The 16,027-nt window shown below is 39.2% G+C and overlaps 1 protein-coding gene across 8 annotated transcripts; it reads right to left on the bottom strand.

Annotated features, from left to right (window-relative positions):
- Positions 1–100: 100 nt before the first annotated feature.
- LOC146518270 (protein polybromo-1-like) lies at positions 101–14,585 on the bottom strand. Of its 8 annotated transcripts, none has more exons than XM_085161211.1 (30): positions 14,451–14,585; positions 13,980–14,156; positions 13,731–13,828; positions 12,089–12,236; positions 11,774–11,920; positions 11,448–11,564; positions 11,173–11,241; positions 10,978–11,076; positions 10,814–10,899; positions 10,589–10,680; positions 10,286–10,502; positions 10,036–10,177; positions 9,789–9,874; positions 9,373–9,652; positions 9,168–9,273; positions 7,918–8,557; positions 7,451–7,665; positions 7,175–7,360; positions 6,864–7,021; positions 6,546–6,782; positions 5,785–5,930; positions 5,501–5,658; positions 5,001–5,184; positions 4,214–4,421; positions 3,918–4,116; positions 3,662–3,817; positions 2,744–2,905; positions 2,329–2,393; positions 1,847–2,060; positions 101–495 (listed from the first exon to the last, which is right to left on the bottom strand). In XM_085161211.1, the coding sequence occupies exons 2-30, from the start codon at positions 14,121–14,123 to the stop codon at positions 332–334; spliced, it is 4,923 nt and encodes a 1,640-aa protein (XP_085017337.1). In that variant the 5' UTR covers positions 14,124–14,156; positions 14,451–14,585; the 3' UTR covers positions 101–331. The 8 variants fall into 8 exon arrangements, with proteins under 8 accessions (XP_085017337.1, XP_085017339.1, XP_085017340.1 ...); XM_085161213.1 differs by having other exon boundaries at positions 2,777–2,905; XM_085161214.1 differs by having other exon boundaries at positions 3,746–3,817.
- Between the last annotated feature and the right edge of the window lie 1,442 nt (positions 14,586–16,027).

The following is a 16,027-nucleotide window of genomic DNA, read 5'->3' as shown; positions in this document are numbered from 1 at the left end:
TCGAGAGGCTTGTGAAGCACAAAGGAGTAAAACACAAACATGTTATGAGGGTAATCACATTAAAAAAAAACACCATCAACAACAAAAAGAGGACAGTCTATTTGGGGTATTGACAAATTTATTTGCACCAATAAGCCAAAAATCACAGGTTTAGCAGAACTATTCATCCAAATGGTATAAAAAAATGAAATGCAGCACACAATTAACTGTTAGCTAATAAATATAAAATTGCTCATGATTCACTATAAAATATTGCTTCTAGGGTCTACAAGCTAAACTCCGTGATTTGAGGATAAGAGCAGTGACTGAGCAGAGTGGTAAGTTCAACAGGTTACAGGTTGTGAGCCTGACAGATGTTCAGAGAGTCTCTTAACATCAGGTCACGCAGACGCCACAGTGCATCCACCATGGTGGTGTGGGCTCCTTTGCTCTTCAGCCAGTGAGCTGGCAGCCGACTCTCTTGTTCTTTGGTCAGGTGAGAATCTCGCCTTTGCGCTGTTAATGGAAACGCATATTTCTCCTTAAGTGTGATTATTCAAAAGGCAAATAATGTTCACTATTGCCTTTGAAAGCAAACAAAAACAAAGATATGCACACACTCAAACTGGTAAACATGCTGGGAAAAGACAATTTGGGCTTAATGCAAAAATTAAGGCAACACAGTCAACATTTTAGAAATATATTCCTATCATGTAAGGCCAGCATCACATATGGGGAAAAAAGGTATTGTGCAATGCTCTAAAAAGCTCCTGCTTGAATGCCTCAGAGCTAATTAGGCTGATTGGAAGGGGGTCAGCAACATGACTGGCTCTAAAATAAGCTCCCCATAGAGGTCAAATCTTTGAAAGGTGGAACAATTCATAATATCGTCAATGTAAAATGTAAAAAAAAAAAAAAAAAGATTTGTGGATTTCAACATCTACAGTGCATCAGAAGCTGTCATTTAGCTATTTCCCCTAAATGTACACATGAAAGGGTTGATACTGGTAGCATGTAATCATTTACAATTACTGATAAGCAGAAATATCACTTATCAGTAAATAGCACTGGAGAGTAGCTGATTTTTTTTTCTTGGTTGAAAGAACTTTATAAAAGTTATACTATAGTAAAAATATGAATAGGTTAAACACACAATCCAAAATGAAAGCATTTGTATGAGATTATTAACATATTAAAAGTGTGCCATTTAAGTGTGTTGGTCAATAAGACAGGAAAAAAAAACAACTGCTCCGTTAATTAAATGTTGCCCATTTGAACCCATATGAAGGAAAGCTGGCAGCAATGTAGGACTGAAAGAAGTTACCATACTTATAATCACAACTCTTCTTATTAAGACATGACTGCGTCTGATAATTATAATTGAACCTTTCATTTAAAATATTGTTTTTACTGCGCGTCTTTCCCCACTCTCTCTCCCCTCCTGATTTCATACATGTTGACCTCTAATCAGGAACCTACCCTAAGTTACCATGGCGCTATACCCCGGTAGGAGGAGATCCACCTTCGTTGCACTGAAAACCCAGTGTCAACCCTCAAGTTTCTCAGACAAGCCGAAATCCTGCTTTGTATTACAGGAATCTGGTCCTCTCAGTTTTCCAACCTCTTACAGAGGGGTGTTAATGTTGCTTTAATTTTTGTGACAATGACTTAGACATAATTTTAACATAAGAAAAAAAAACTTCAGAGCAAAATACAGTCTTTACAGTTGTTGCAATAACTCTTCAGAGCTTAAAAATACAAAAATGTTAAAAAAAAAAAAAAAAAAAAAAAAAAAAAGACAAAGCAACTGAAAAAAAAGCAGTGATGGAGAGTTTTCTAGAAATAAAAGTAAAAGCAAAGAACCTACCTTTGAGTGCTTGGTCCCACTTGCTAACAGTGCTGGAGTCTGAATTTAAGCCCTCTATGTACTTCAGGTAGGCCTCTGAGTGAAGCACTCTCTGAGTCTTTGGTGGTGGAGCCACAAACATGGGAGTGGTGGGCTGCAAATGTGAGGGTTGGCCTAACTGTCCTTGTCCAGGGTAAGGTGGAGGAGCATGCTGTCCTGGGCTAAACATCCCAGGCTAAGGTCACACAATGACAACATTTTGTTAGCATGTAAATGATACATAGAATGCATAATTTAAATTATCATTATGATTATCATTATTTGCAAAAACAAAATAGGCCTATATATACACTTGCAAGTAAAACTGAAGCAGGTGATGTCTGATTATGCAGGAAACAAAACAAAATCCATATTTTCTTGTACAGTTAAAAACACCAATATAAACTATATAGAAATATGAAATAACACCTATACAGCCAGGGTTTTTCTGCACTCAGGCTCACCTGCTGAATAAAGTTTCCTTGTGCAGGACTTCCCGCCATGCCATTCATACCAGTCCCCATCATCCCTGTTGTAAATGATAATATTTAGCTTGTGTGCATTTTGTAACTGTGGTAAACTCTTGTTTTTGTTCATTTTATGTTAAGCTTTATAATGACTCATGGAAATGTTAGTTTTTTTAACTACCAGTTGAACGTTAGTGGTTTGGTATCAGTTTTGCATGCATTCCATGTGTGAATTTCATATATTTGTTTGTATATTTTAAGTGTGAAATGTGGGAGCACTTTAGAAGAGACTGCTTTGACTGCTCAGTGTGTAGATCAGGCTTTGCAGCCTGTGGACCAGGTAAACCCCCTCCAGCAGGAGAGACACGACTGGATGTGACTGAGCAGGTGCGGCTAGGACAGTGGCCCTTACCCTGATGAGGCATGCCAGGGTACCCGGGCATACCTTGCTGGAGATGGTGAGGAGGCAGGTGAGGACCCCCTGTAGGGTGAGGTGGCATTGGGGCCACACTCAGCAAACCCTCATGGGGGCCCTGCATTGGCATGTAAGGTGGACCGTAAGCTCCCATCATGCCTTTGGGAAAAGTGTGAGGAGAGGACAACATATCCATGCATAAGTGACATGCAGCTGACACCAAAATAACATGCACTACTACTGCACACAGTGGCCCCTTTCACACAAGTACCTTAAACCACAAGTGCTGTTAATTTAAAAGTTTTTGCATGTCTACAGACTTTCTACCATTCATGCAACTACATTTTTTCCTCATTTGTGAGCTCTGAACGGCAAAGATGACCGTATGGGAGACAAAATTCCACCACTGTGTGAAATGTTGTTGTTAGCATGGAAATTCCTGAGATAAGATCACAGTGACCTTAGACCACTGAAATCTAGTCAGCTCATTCTTGCACTGATTACATTTCCAAAAAAAGAAACGTTGGCCTCCAGCCCCACATGGTCATCGGCAAAGATAAATAGACACAGTTGATGGTTGATATTGAAGGTTTCGTGTGAAAGGGGAAGACAATACATATGGGTTTGAGAATGTTAGCAAAACAAGCATGAATGGCAAATGAAATATTAACAAAAGGCATTCATAGTTAAAAAATAATATTCATGCAATTCATGTCATGCAATATAAAATATGAAGGTTGATGACAAAACTACAAACAAATAGCAGCAAATAAGGAGGAAAAACTGCAATAACAACATCGTTTTGAGATAAACTTCTTTTCAAGTGTTAGAAAATTACAGGATTACTGTCTTTAATTCAGTCCAGCCTCATTTTTCCTGCTGTCAAACACTCGTGCTGTCTCTGAGAGGGGTTACCTGACACAGGTGTCATGGTCTGGTTTATCATTCCCATAGTGCTAGGCGAAGGTACCACCCCCATCAGTGCCCCTACAGGGGTACCTGCTCTTGGGGAAGCTTGCTTCTGAGGTGGCCTCTCCCGCTCTTGCTGTTCCACTATTTTGGCTGCACGCTCTGAAACATCCAAAGATGTGATTTATTTATTTATTTTTGGTTTTGCTAGCACAAGTTCAAATAGATTCATATTTGTATTCATTTAATTATTTTATCTGACCTTCATACTCTGCCTTCTTGGAAGCTTCGAGGTTCCTCCACTCGGTGCCTACCAGTCGACTCAGCTCCCCGAAGGAAAAGTCTGGGTGACGAGCTTTTATCACTGCTCTCATTTCACTGCTGAAGAGGATATAACCACTCATGTTGATCTTTCTCTTGGCCCCTTCCTTCTTTGACAAGCCTTTGACCTTAGGAGTGGTCTAAATGGAAAAGCAAAGACACAAATTTATATATAAAAAAAACAACAACAACAACAACATTTTCAAACAAGGAACAGATGGTTTAAAAAAATTAGACCTGCGAGGGTGTGTATGGCATGACGTCCATGTCGTTTGTAAGTGGGGTTTGCATCTGAGGCAAAGAAGGTGTCTCTGGAGCTTCCTCATCCTCATCCATGTCTTCCATGTCATCATCTGCATCCTCCATATCTGCCAGTTTAACCTCAAGCTCATCTATCTTCTTGTCCAAAATTGGTGATGCTTCCTTCTGTGGCACTATTAATTTTCTACATGGAATAAAATAAGCAGACATCATAGCACCTCAGTGCTAATTGTTAAATTTAAATCAGAATCATAGAGAGCATAAAAGACGGCTGTGGCTTCAGGTCTGAAAAGAGAAGCCCATGTGCCTTAAAGCTAACGTTCTACTCAATTCCCAGCAGGGGGCAACTTCACCGGTGCAGTTTCACTTCATCCTGAGTAAAACATAAAGTCCATTATGATCGTTATTCATGTCAGAAACAAGAATCAGCCAATCAGATCAGATCCACCCCTCACTCATCAGCTCCAGTTTTACAGGAACAGCTTTACTGAATGGGGCAAAATAGAGTAAGTTCAATCCCCACACAGTGCTCAGAGGTTTGGTTAGTTTTAAGGTTGATCCAAAAGATTGGACTGTTTTCTAAATAAAGGTGTAGTCAGTTATGGTAAATGGTAAATGGCCTGTATTTGTACAGCGCTTTTACTTTTACGCAGTTAATTTCAATATCAAGCACAAAAAAAAGCTTATTGGCAACTTCCTGTTGGCTACATCCATCCTTTATACCATCTATGATCCTAATAAGTGCTCTGTTTAACCAACAGACCTGAAGTAGTAGATCTCATCCTCGACCACTTTGGAAGAGTACGAGAAGCGTTTCAGACCCTTGAACTTTTTCATCATCTTCTCACTCTCAATGTAACGGCTTTCGCACAGCAGTACATCGTCTTCTGAAAGTTCGGTGGGTCTGCATGACAGGTAGTCCTTAAAGGAAGACACTACACATTTGCCTGGAGAGCAGACAGGCAGAATAAAAGATTAGAAAAGACTGCTGATGAAAAACTTGTTCTGAGGTGACTCAAATGTAGAAAATTATAGCTTTAATGTTCATTTAAACATTAATAAACAAAATGGTCTGGGAAATGCACTTTTGTCTGTCTTATCTAAGACTATTTCTCAAGTCTATGAGGTTGCCATTTAACCAATTTGTTTTCTGCTAGAAAAACAAAATTATTTTTTTCTTTAGTGCACAATTCATTTAAATGCATTACACGATGAGTGAATGAGCTGACTCAAGAAATCTTTGGGAAGTTTTCAAAATCATACCTATGACACAAGTCATGGGCAGCGTCTCCTCCAAATGACTCAGAAACACCTCCCTCTTGTAAAACATCTTCGTGGGCTCGTGCTCCGTTTCCTCAGGGTGAATGAAGATGGGTCCAAAGAAGAATGTAGTTCCATTCTGTTGCCACAGCTTCTCTATCCTATAGCCCAGCACAGGAAGTCATGTTACTAACAGCTAATAACTCCATCTTATCTAAACACCACCAATCAACACATCAGGCGCTATTTCAAAAAGTGTCTATGTAGCCTAATATATGTCAACCAACCTGGCAACCCTAGGTTTTGATAATCCATGAGACTGAATGTAAACACAGTCTCCCACTTTAAACCACATGTTTTTGTAGCATAACTGTTCATAGTACTGGCAGCCGGGCTCAGCTCCACTCATCTCCGTAGGGACATCCTCTCTCTCCTAAATGAACACAGACAGAGGATTCAGGTGTTTATTATATGGAAAAACAATCAACATGCTCCTTATCAGTGTGCTAATAGTTTATGAGTTAATGCTTTCCAATTAACGTCAGCTGGCCAACTGTTTCGTTTTTTTGGAGTAGTGAACATAGGGCGGGGAGGGTAAAGCTGGGCTGGCTTCCTCCGAGGAGTAAGTTTTTATATCTATATATCTCTATAGATATAGAGAGATAAATAATAATAATAATAATAACGGATTGCATTTATATAGTGCCTTTCGAGACCCTCAAAGCACTTAACAATTCCACTATTCATTCACTCTCACATTCACACAATGGTGGAGGGAAGCTACAGTTGTAGCCACAGCTGCCCTGGAGCAGACTGACAGAAGCGAGGCTGCCATATCACTCCATCGGCCATCGGCGTCTTGCCCAAGGACACAACGACCAAGATAGACAGAGCTGAGGATCGAACCGGCAACCTTCCGGTTACAAGATGAGCTTCCCAATCTCCTGAACCACGGTCGCCCTGATAAATATATCTATATAGATATATATATTCTTCTAAAAGCAACATTATATATGTTCAAAGCCTAGAATATACAATCTCACCTTACCTTCTCTACAAAGCCATTGACTGTATATGCCAGCGGTTTTTCCTGGTCAGGCTTCACAAACATTGAGGCTACACGGACAACAGGAAGAGGCGCCTCCCGAAGGACTAATTTAAAGGAACTCTCCGGCATGGCCCAAATCTTGATCTTTTTGAAAAACTTGTTCCTGGCAGTGTAGCGGGATTCACACACATAAACGTCCTCAGGTCTGAAGCCCTCGGGTTGCATTTTGAAATAATCCTACAGAAAGATTTGTAATTAGACAATGGACTTTTCGCGGCTTAAATTAAACTACTTTCAATATGTGGTTCACTTTCTCACCTTCACAAAAATGACCACACATTTGCCCAAAACCTTACTGATGGACACTTTGTTATAGTAGTCACTCTTGAAGACTTCTTTTTCCAGAAACTTGCGTGTGGCCAAGTGAAAGGTTTCACTGGGTCTGTAGAACCAGCAGCCATAGAGCCACTTCTCACCTGCATATATAAAACACAATCTGTTTTTAGCAAAATATACTGACTAAATGGAAACAAAATCAAGATGTTGAATCAGCTAACTTGCAGAAACAGAAATATTTAAAATCATGATATAATTCTATAATTCTTCCTATAATTTTCAAGTTAGGCTACCTGCTTCATCCTCCCAAAGACGTTCTATACAGACAATATGGGGCTTGAGATTTGGTTCTGACGGCTCCACATAGACGAAGTCCCCCACGTGGTAGGTACTGTTTTCAAATCTGCAGTCTTGACTGTACACATGCTCTGGCTTTGACTGCCACGCCTCTCCCGCCAGGTCCTCTGGCTTCTCGTCTTCTTAAGGTGAGAAATATGTCATGATTTCAATGCCACAACCACATTTAATATTCTTCACACCTCCTGCATGTCTTCTATAAGTTTACACACCTTGGTTTTCATCCTCATCCTTCTTTTGTTTGTCCTCTTCAATCTCTTTGGGAATTTTCTCCCTCTTTTCCTGGTCTACGTCACTGTGGAGGTGTTTTAACGTGTAGTTGAGTGCAACGGACAGTAAAATCTCACCATTCTTGCACAGCTCATCCCTTATTTTGATGAAAAACTGTTGTAGCTCCACTGCATCCTCAAATATCTCAGAGTCAGTCCTGCCAACGTGAAAAACATTCATCATAAGAAAACACTGGCACACATTTGAGTTGTATCACCTAGTGTAGCAAAACAAGTAGAAACAGGACATTTTTTTATGTTGTGAACACCCATTTTCATTTGCCATTTCTCTGGTTTTTGAAGCCTTGGTGAACCGCTCAAAGCAAATGCACTTTACTTTAATGGATAAACAATTAAAGAAAAAAATTTTTTTTAATGCACCAAGCTCATTTTATAATAAGTTTCCATACCTATGTAACCTTCTTGCCTTCTCTAGCACTTCAAACATGTGTTCCTGGAAGACATCGAGTCTCCTGTAGCGACCGCGCTCCACATTCATTCTGATGACATCAAAATTAAGCGGCGGCTTTTCAGGGGCAGCTGGATCAACAGCAGGAATCTCAGCCAGTGAGTCACTATAGCAGCGACCCTCTTCATCCTGGTGACCCATCACGGATACAAACAGGTTCCTGATCAGTTCTCGCACCAGAAGACCCACAGCTGGAGGGCCAAACTCCTCCCCTCCCTCTTGCTGTTTCCGTGTCTCCAACAACACTCGGTGCAACACTAAAGCATCCCGATAAATCAGAGACTCAGGCTCGTTGTATATGCAGGCATTATTGAACATCAAAGCAAAGTCCTCCACCAGGGCGTCGACATCTTGGTAACGGCCTGCAGCCATGTGGCTTCGCACACGTTCCATGTCGATTGGTCTCTTGATTGTAGCGTAGTAGTCAGGCAACTCGGCACGAGAGGGTAGACGGAGGAAGATTGCGCTTAGGCGCCGACCTCGGCGGTCAGTGAAGTTTCGCACAGCATCATACAGCTCATTTAACCTCTGCTGAAGAGGGGTGAGGTATTTGGACTTCTTTGGAGAAACACCACTCTTTCCTTATCATAAAAAAAATGTATGTTAGTTTTAAAAAGCTTTAAAAAAAGGAAAAAAATGTGAAACAGAAGCTAAAAAGAGCCAGAAAACAAAAGAGAAATACAGCTCAAACTGTCCAAAATACTTAAAAATGCCTTTCTTGTTCTTTTTTTTTAAGTTGATTTTTGAACATTTTTGCGCTATTAGATAGTCACAGCAGATACAGACAAGAAGCAGGAGAATAATATGCAGCTACAGTCCGACTGGCTGGGAAATGAAACAACTCATTACTAATGGCATTTGTTCACATACTGTACAAGTCCAACCACTAAGCCATGTAGCTTTCCAGCCAGCCCTGATTTCCACAGCTGCTGTTTTAAGTGTACATGAGAGACAGGCAGCGTTTTGGCTGATAATAATTTAAGAGGAACAACTATATAGTAGGTTACCCCCTTCCCCCCCCCAAAAAAGTGCAAAGAAGTAGTTCGACAAATTAATTAATTTTTAAAAATGAAAGACTAACCAATTAGTGAAAAACGGGTCAAGGATACACAGACGTCAGTGTTATTACATGGTAATATTTTACAAGTGCAGAAGTATTTTCAACCAACATGCACAAGCATTCCCACTTACTTAGTTTCAGTTTGGGAGATCCCACATCCTCCTCCTCAGGTGGAGGACCCATCTCCTTGCGCTTATCTTTCAGTATCTTTTCCAAAATGTCAGCATCATTATATACCTACATAAACCAGAAATTGGGGAGTCAGAAGACTTAAAATCATTATAAATTTGACTATAAGAAAAATTAAAGTTTTATCACAGGAGTGAAAGTCCCAACCTGAGATCCCTCTTCGTTGTAATGCCGGGCATTGCGGAACATTAGCTTCATGTCTTCCATCAAAGCTTCCTCTGTGGCATAGCGCTCATTGCGAACGTTATGTTCAATTGTTTTCAGGTCCATCGGTTCAAGGATGATGTTATAGTAGTCAGGGTAATCCTTCTTGGATGGTTTAACCATAAAGAGATCACACAGACGTCGATTTGTGCCCGCCTCCCTGGCCTCGGTCACGGCAGCATAAAAGGCTTTCATTCGGTTCTTTTTCACGTTTTTTTTGTGGCTGGACAAAAATTAAAAATAGATAAAAGTATGACAACACTGAGACATTGAGAAAACATAAAAAAAATTATAAACAATGTTTGCAATTTTAATACTTTATATTTCAAAAGCATTAGTATCAATAGAAAAAGTAATACCTTTTTCTCTTAACGCTCCCTGCATCAGAAGACAGAATGCTGTCCCCATCTTCGTCATCTCTCCTTAGAAGTTCCCTCTTTTTTGCCTACACAGAACAGGCAGATGGGTACATTGCCTTGCCTATTATTATCCATTATCTACAGTCTGCTTCAAATATTCTGCTTTTATAATGTGCTCTTTGACTTTTAAATGTACAGGTAAAACTGTTTTAAGCACAACCTGACAGAATGATTAACAAGGTGCTACCTGCATGATCTGCTGAAGCCTGAAAGCCCGTTTATAGATGCTTGAGTTAGGCATGTTGTAGCGCTTTGCATTCTCAAACATCAGATTGAGGTCAGCCTCAATTTGTTCCACGCTTTCATACTCGCCATTCTTCATCTTTGCCCTAAGAAGGAGAAAGAAAAAACTTTTTTTAAACTTCCCCCAGAAATGTAATTTGGTAGGAAAAGGGTTAATTTTTAAATACCATATGGTATGAATATCTGGTTCTTGCCTGATTTGCTGGAGGGAAATGGGTTGTTTTATCTGCTGATAATAGTCGGGGTATTCCCTGCGAGAGGGCAGCTGCTGAAAGGGTTCAGAGAACATCTGGCCCTGGTTATTTCTGGCACCCCTCACAGCTTCGTACAGTTGGAAGATCGGGTTGCTCATCTCCATACTTGAACTCTGACTCTCAGCTTCTGACTCTCCCTCATCATAGCATACAGAACCTGCAAACATCGACGACACAAAGTGTTACTTTTTTCTGCACAGCCACAAAGTAAATTTGTCTGCTACATGAACTGTTAAAAATTACCTGAGAGCACAGGATCGTCCTCACTCTCAGAGCCATACTGTAGAGCTACGCTGACACCAGAAATTCGATCTCCCTGACCAGACCTGCGATTTCTAAATAGTAACACAAGATACACAATTCACCATATATATCTTAAAGGTATGAGATTTTTCTGTTGGTATAACAAGCAGATTTGATTTGACAAAAAGACAACGCTAAGAGCAATGTTATACTGTTGTTTAATACCTGATACGAAGACTAGATTTAGTAGGTTCTGCGTGTTCAAGCTCTGTCTTACGTTGGATGAAGACTTTCTTTATGGTGTTGGCGTCCTATAGAATAAAAGAGCCATTGTTAATATTCAGAGTATTAAAACTCATAAAGAAGAAAACTGAGAAAAGGACTTTTACCTTAAAAACCTGAGATCCTGGCTCATTGTAAGTTTTAGCATTTTTGGTCATCAGTTCAACATCCTTGGCCATAGCATTGACATTTTTATAGTATCCAATCTATGCAAATTAAATTACATTTTAATGGTTAGAAATGCAACACACTGAAGCTGTAAAATTAACAAATGGTTAAAGGTCAGGAAGCAAAATGACTACCTGTATTCTTTGAGCAATTGTTCTCAGATCTATCGGCTCCTTTATAATGGCATAGTAGTCTGGGTAATGCTAAAAAAAGAAAGAACAATTCTATAACGGACTGGAGTTGGTACACAAACCACAAACACAGGAAAACAACTGGACTTTACACTCCTAAAGTGCCTTGAATAAAAAACCTATGTGTAAGAAAATAGCAAAGTGAAACTTTGTTCAACCTGTCTTATATTATTATGCTTTGTGTGAAGAACAGTTAATCAATTTCAAGTGCAACTTACCACTTTGGAAGGCAATTTCTGGAACAGTTCACTGACCAGACGCCCTGAGGGATCAGCATGTGACACTATAGCCTCCAAAAGTTGCTCCAGCACTTCCTTCAAACTTCCAGCTGAAGTCTAAAAGACAAATATGTATAAATAAGTTCTGACCCCACACAGTGGTTCTATTTATTCATAATACAAAGGCAATATCCTGAAACAGATTTTAATATTTTTAAATTGTTTTTAAATTCAATAAAGAAATATGAACCCTTTGTTATTATTGAGCTAATAACTGGCAATCATACACACAGGGCAACTCAGTCTTACATGTAATGAGGACTTACCTCCTCTTCAGTTGCCATTCCTGGGTTATCCATATCATCGCCATCTTCATCATCCTCATCTCTGTCTCCAGGTTGCACAAACTCATTCCTTGTTTGAAAATACACTTCCCAAAGCTTGCATGCAGCTTGATACTCCTCACTGTCCCTCTGAATCATTAAACATGAGGCAAAATAAACAATCACATAAGGTTTACATTGGAAGATGCATACCTAAGTAAAAGCTTATATAATGAAGCTGAAGTAATAGTGTATTTATTATAACCTTAGAGGCTACCTGTAGGAATAAAGAAAGCACTGTCGTTCTCCAAAACCTACCTTGTAGAATGATCTGGCATTGTTGAACAGGAGCTGAAAATCTGCAGTAAGCTGCTCAACATCATTATAATCCTCAGACTTCAGTTTACACTGAATCTTCGTCATATCAATTGGCTGGGACACCACTTCATAATAATCAGGCTGATTCCTGAAAAAGAAAAAAAAAAAGAAAAAACAGGCTAATTGAAACACTTTCACACTATCCAAGATTATTGAGTATGTTCAATATACATTATTCATTCATTTTACAAAAACATTTCTTTTTTTTCCCTGCATATTTGTCACATTAACACATTTCACATGAATTTAATTTTAAAAATAGGCATAATAACATAAAATAAATATATAATAATCAGTAAAAATTCAGTTTTTACATGAAAATGTCATTTATTAAGGGGAAAAAAACTGTCCAAACCCATCTCTGGCCCTGTGTGTGAATCAAGAAATTATGGGGAGAAATTTCGCTCAAAAGGGTTGCAAATGCCAATCAAATAATCCACAAGCATAACTAATTCTTGCAAATGTGCACAACGAGTACAATGATCAGTATTTATTCAGGTTTGGATGTATGAATGTGTAAAATTGTTTTACATGTGGTCAGAGTGCTTTGTATTTGTGTGTGGATTAAAACATGTTTGTGAGTCCTCAAACGTTACACACAAATCATTGTACACAATTGTAAATCTTAGTTTGTTTTTACATTTACATTGTAAATCTTAGTTTATGCTTGTGGATCATATTTTAGGCACTTTTGAGGTAAATTTCTCTCCACAAGTAGTCAATCAAACTGAACCAAAGTGAGTAGGAAAAGATGTCAAAAACCAACATTTCATGCCACAAACTAAACAAACAGATGAAAAACAAAGTCATTGACATCTATCAGTCTAAAAAGAGTTACAAAAGCATTTCTAAGGTTTTGATAATCTAGCAAACAACAGTGAGAGTCATTATCCACAAATGGCAAAAACTTGGAAGAGCATTTAACCTGCCCCGGAGTTGCTTGCCTACCAATATTACTTATAGAAACAACTCATCCAGGAAGTCACAAGTTCATGAAGAGTTCATGATTCAACAATAAAAAAGAGACTGCAAAAATGGCATCCATGGGAGAATTCCAAGGTGGAAACCATTGCTGTATAAAAAGAACATAAAGGCTCACATTTACCAAAAAACATCTTGACAATCCCCGAGACGTTTGGGAACACTTGATTGCGTTTCCCACAGCTTGCAGCTAACCGTTGCTGCCAATGGTGGCACAACCAGGTTTTAATTTTTAATTTTAATTTTTTTTTTACAATATTCAAAGTTAAATTCATGTTTTAACAAAGGGTGACCAGTTATTTTTTTCTAACCTTCTTCCCCATAATAAATGAAATCTTCATTTTTTTTATTTACTCAGGCTTTCTTTACCTAATATTAAATATCAAACAATGTAATTGTGACAGATATTTAAAAAAGAATAAAACAACAAAGGGGTAAATACTTTTTTCATAGCAACGTCCATTATTCCATATATTCAGTACACATTTTGTGTGTTTGTCTTTTGCAGCTTCTAAACATTACTATGTAGGTAAGCTTTAGCTTTTCTGCAAAGATTACCTTAACTCCTCTTCAGTATTGTAATATCAAACAGATACAGTACCTCCTCTTTGGCACCCTTTGGAAGACTTCACTAAGCTGCCTCCCTTGATCATCCTTGTAGTCTCTGATAGTGTTGAACAATTCATGGCATACAGCAATCTAAGAGGGGGGGGGGGAAAAAGCTTTTAAAACTTCAATATACTTTTACTGTGGTTTCAAAGGCACGTACAGATCACATCGGCCTTGCTAAAGTCAGGACGTGTAAAATACACACACACACACACACACACACACACAAAGGCGCATTTACCGTATCCACGGGAGGGACATTGGAGACTCTTTTTCTTTTTCTGCCACTTCCAGGAGTAGAGGAAGAGACATCATCGAGGTCTCCCCCTCCGCTCACACTGCTGGAGGGAGAAGTAGCTCGTCTCCGTTTGGAGCTCGCTGACATCGCTGGCTGGTTAAACAACAGGCTAGCCCACGGCTACAAGAACAGAGAAAAAATAATAACGCCACTGTAAATTTATTTTCAAACTACTTAGTATAAAGAGGACAGTCGGTTTTTTATTCATTTGTAAAGTCTAAAATGGGAAGTAGTACTTAATCAGATAATGTTAGCGTCGCTTGGATGTATGAAACAAAGCAAACAAACGAGCGGCAGTTAGCATGCTACTGCAACACGAGTAAATTAAAAACGATAAAGTTCTCTCCCAATAAAATACGCGCAAGCTGGGAGGAAAAAATAACAAATAATTTAAATTTTAAAAGCAAGTCTTACCAAAATCTCAGAAAAGTTAGCCGTAATTCCCTGAGCAAAAATGTTTAGCGGCTAACCGGCTAGCCAGTGTTGTTTGAAAACTCCTGCCCGGATGTTGAGGTTGTGTTTGGAAGGCAGAGGCAAAAGTGCCAACCGAGGCAGTGCTGACCCCTAGAGTCTAGGTGTAATACTGCACCGTGTACTATATTCAACGAACATTTTTACAGTAATATGATTCATTGATTGACTGATTTCTATTTCACGCCGATTTAAATCACAGGCCATACATTTATATGAATCAACACTGAAATACTAAAAACAATTTCATATGGATCAAGTTGTTTTTCATAGTGGAGCTTCTGGAAGCATTACATAACAAGAAGCACATTCATGGGAAACAGATAACATTTAAAACAATCACAGAATTTATATTTAAAAAATTTTAATAAGAAATCACAATTGACCCAGGCGGGGGTACACCCAGGACAGGTCACCAGTCTTTCACAGGGAGACAGACAACCATTTACACTTAGAATCATAAATTAACCTAACTCATGCCTTTGGACTGTGGGAGAAAGCCAGAGTACCCAGAAGCAACCCACGCAAACAGGCCCCAGCCAGTTAGGGATTCGAACTCAGGACTTTCTTGGTGTCAGGCAACAATGGTATCCACACCACTTCTTTGTGTTTTGACCTAAAGATTTGTTCAGGTTGAACCTTTTTCATGACTTTTTTTTGGGGGGTGGGGGGGGGGGGGGGTGGGGGGGGGGTGTCAGAGACTGCAAACCCACCCAGTTGTGCTTCATCACAAAGAAACCTGGCAACCAAAAAATTAAAGAAGATTAAAGAAATGTGCAGAAACAAAACCAGGCAATGTGGTGATTTATGTGGAGAGGACACCTCCACTCCAATCAAAGTCACCCGAATCATAATTACATGGAGTGGTAATGAGAACTAATATCTCAGAGGTCCCAAGCCCAAGAAGCAGTGGACACAATGCATTCTGAGCTAGAACCATGGAGCAGGGTCTTCACCCTGTATGTTGTCCCTGTATTTTAACAAACATATGTCAACTACAGAGGGATCAAGCTGATGAGCCATACTGTGGAGACAGAAGGGAAAGAGTTGTTAAAGCTAGGTTAGGAAGAGAGGTGATGATCAGCAAGCATAGCATCAGCAAGCATATATATATATATATATATATATATATATATATATATATATATATATATATATATATATGCTTGCTGATATGCTTCATGCTAAGAAAGAGCAATCCAATGTTTGCTTTGACAGTGTTGATACAGAAGAATAGGGAACGTCAGAGGAGAGTCTTGATAGGTGGAGGTATCCTCTGGTGAGAAGAAGAATGAAAATCCATAGAAGGAAAACAGAAAATGTGTGTGAATAAGAAGGAGAGAGGCTTAACAGTAAAACTGTAAAAAGCAGATGTAGCGAAGGTCATTTAAATACCTGGGGAGAATGATCCAAAGCAAAGGACAGTCCACAAAAGAGGTGAAGAAGAGAGTGGAAGTAGGTTGGAGTAGGTGAAGACAAGTGTCAGGGGTGATCTGTGACAGAAGGATAGCAACAAGAGT

The sequence above is a fragment of the Neolamprologus multifasciatus genome, chromosome 5 (genome assembly GCF_963576455.1).
Source record: "Neolamprologus multifasciatus chromosome 5, fNeoMul1.2, whole genome shotgun sequence".
Lineage (NCBI taxonomy): Eukaryota > Metazoa > Chordata > Actinopteri > Cichliformes > Cichlidae > Neolamprologus > Neolamprologus multifasciatus.
Note: the sequence above shows the minus strand (reverse complement) of the source record. Positions and strands in the feature narration are given on the sequence as shown.

Excerpts from the sequence above, each read along its gene's own strand:
- LOC146518270 (XM_085161211.1), bottom strand. The coding sequence starts at position 14,123 with ATGTCAGCGAGCTCCAAACGGAGACGAGCTACTTCTCCCTCCAGCAGT. Across the intron at positions 12,237-13,730 it reads CAAAGGGTGCCAAAGAGGAG|GAATCAGCCTGATTATTATG; the intron begins GTACTGTATCTG and ends TTTCTTTTTCAG. Across the intron at positions 5,185-5,500 it reads GCCCATGACTTGTGTCATAG|GCAAATGTGTAGTGTCTTCC; the intron begins GTATGATTTTGA and ends TCTGCTCTCCAG.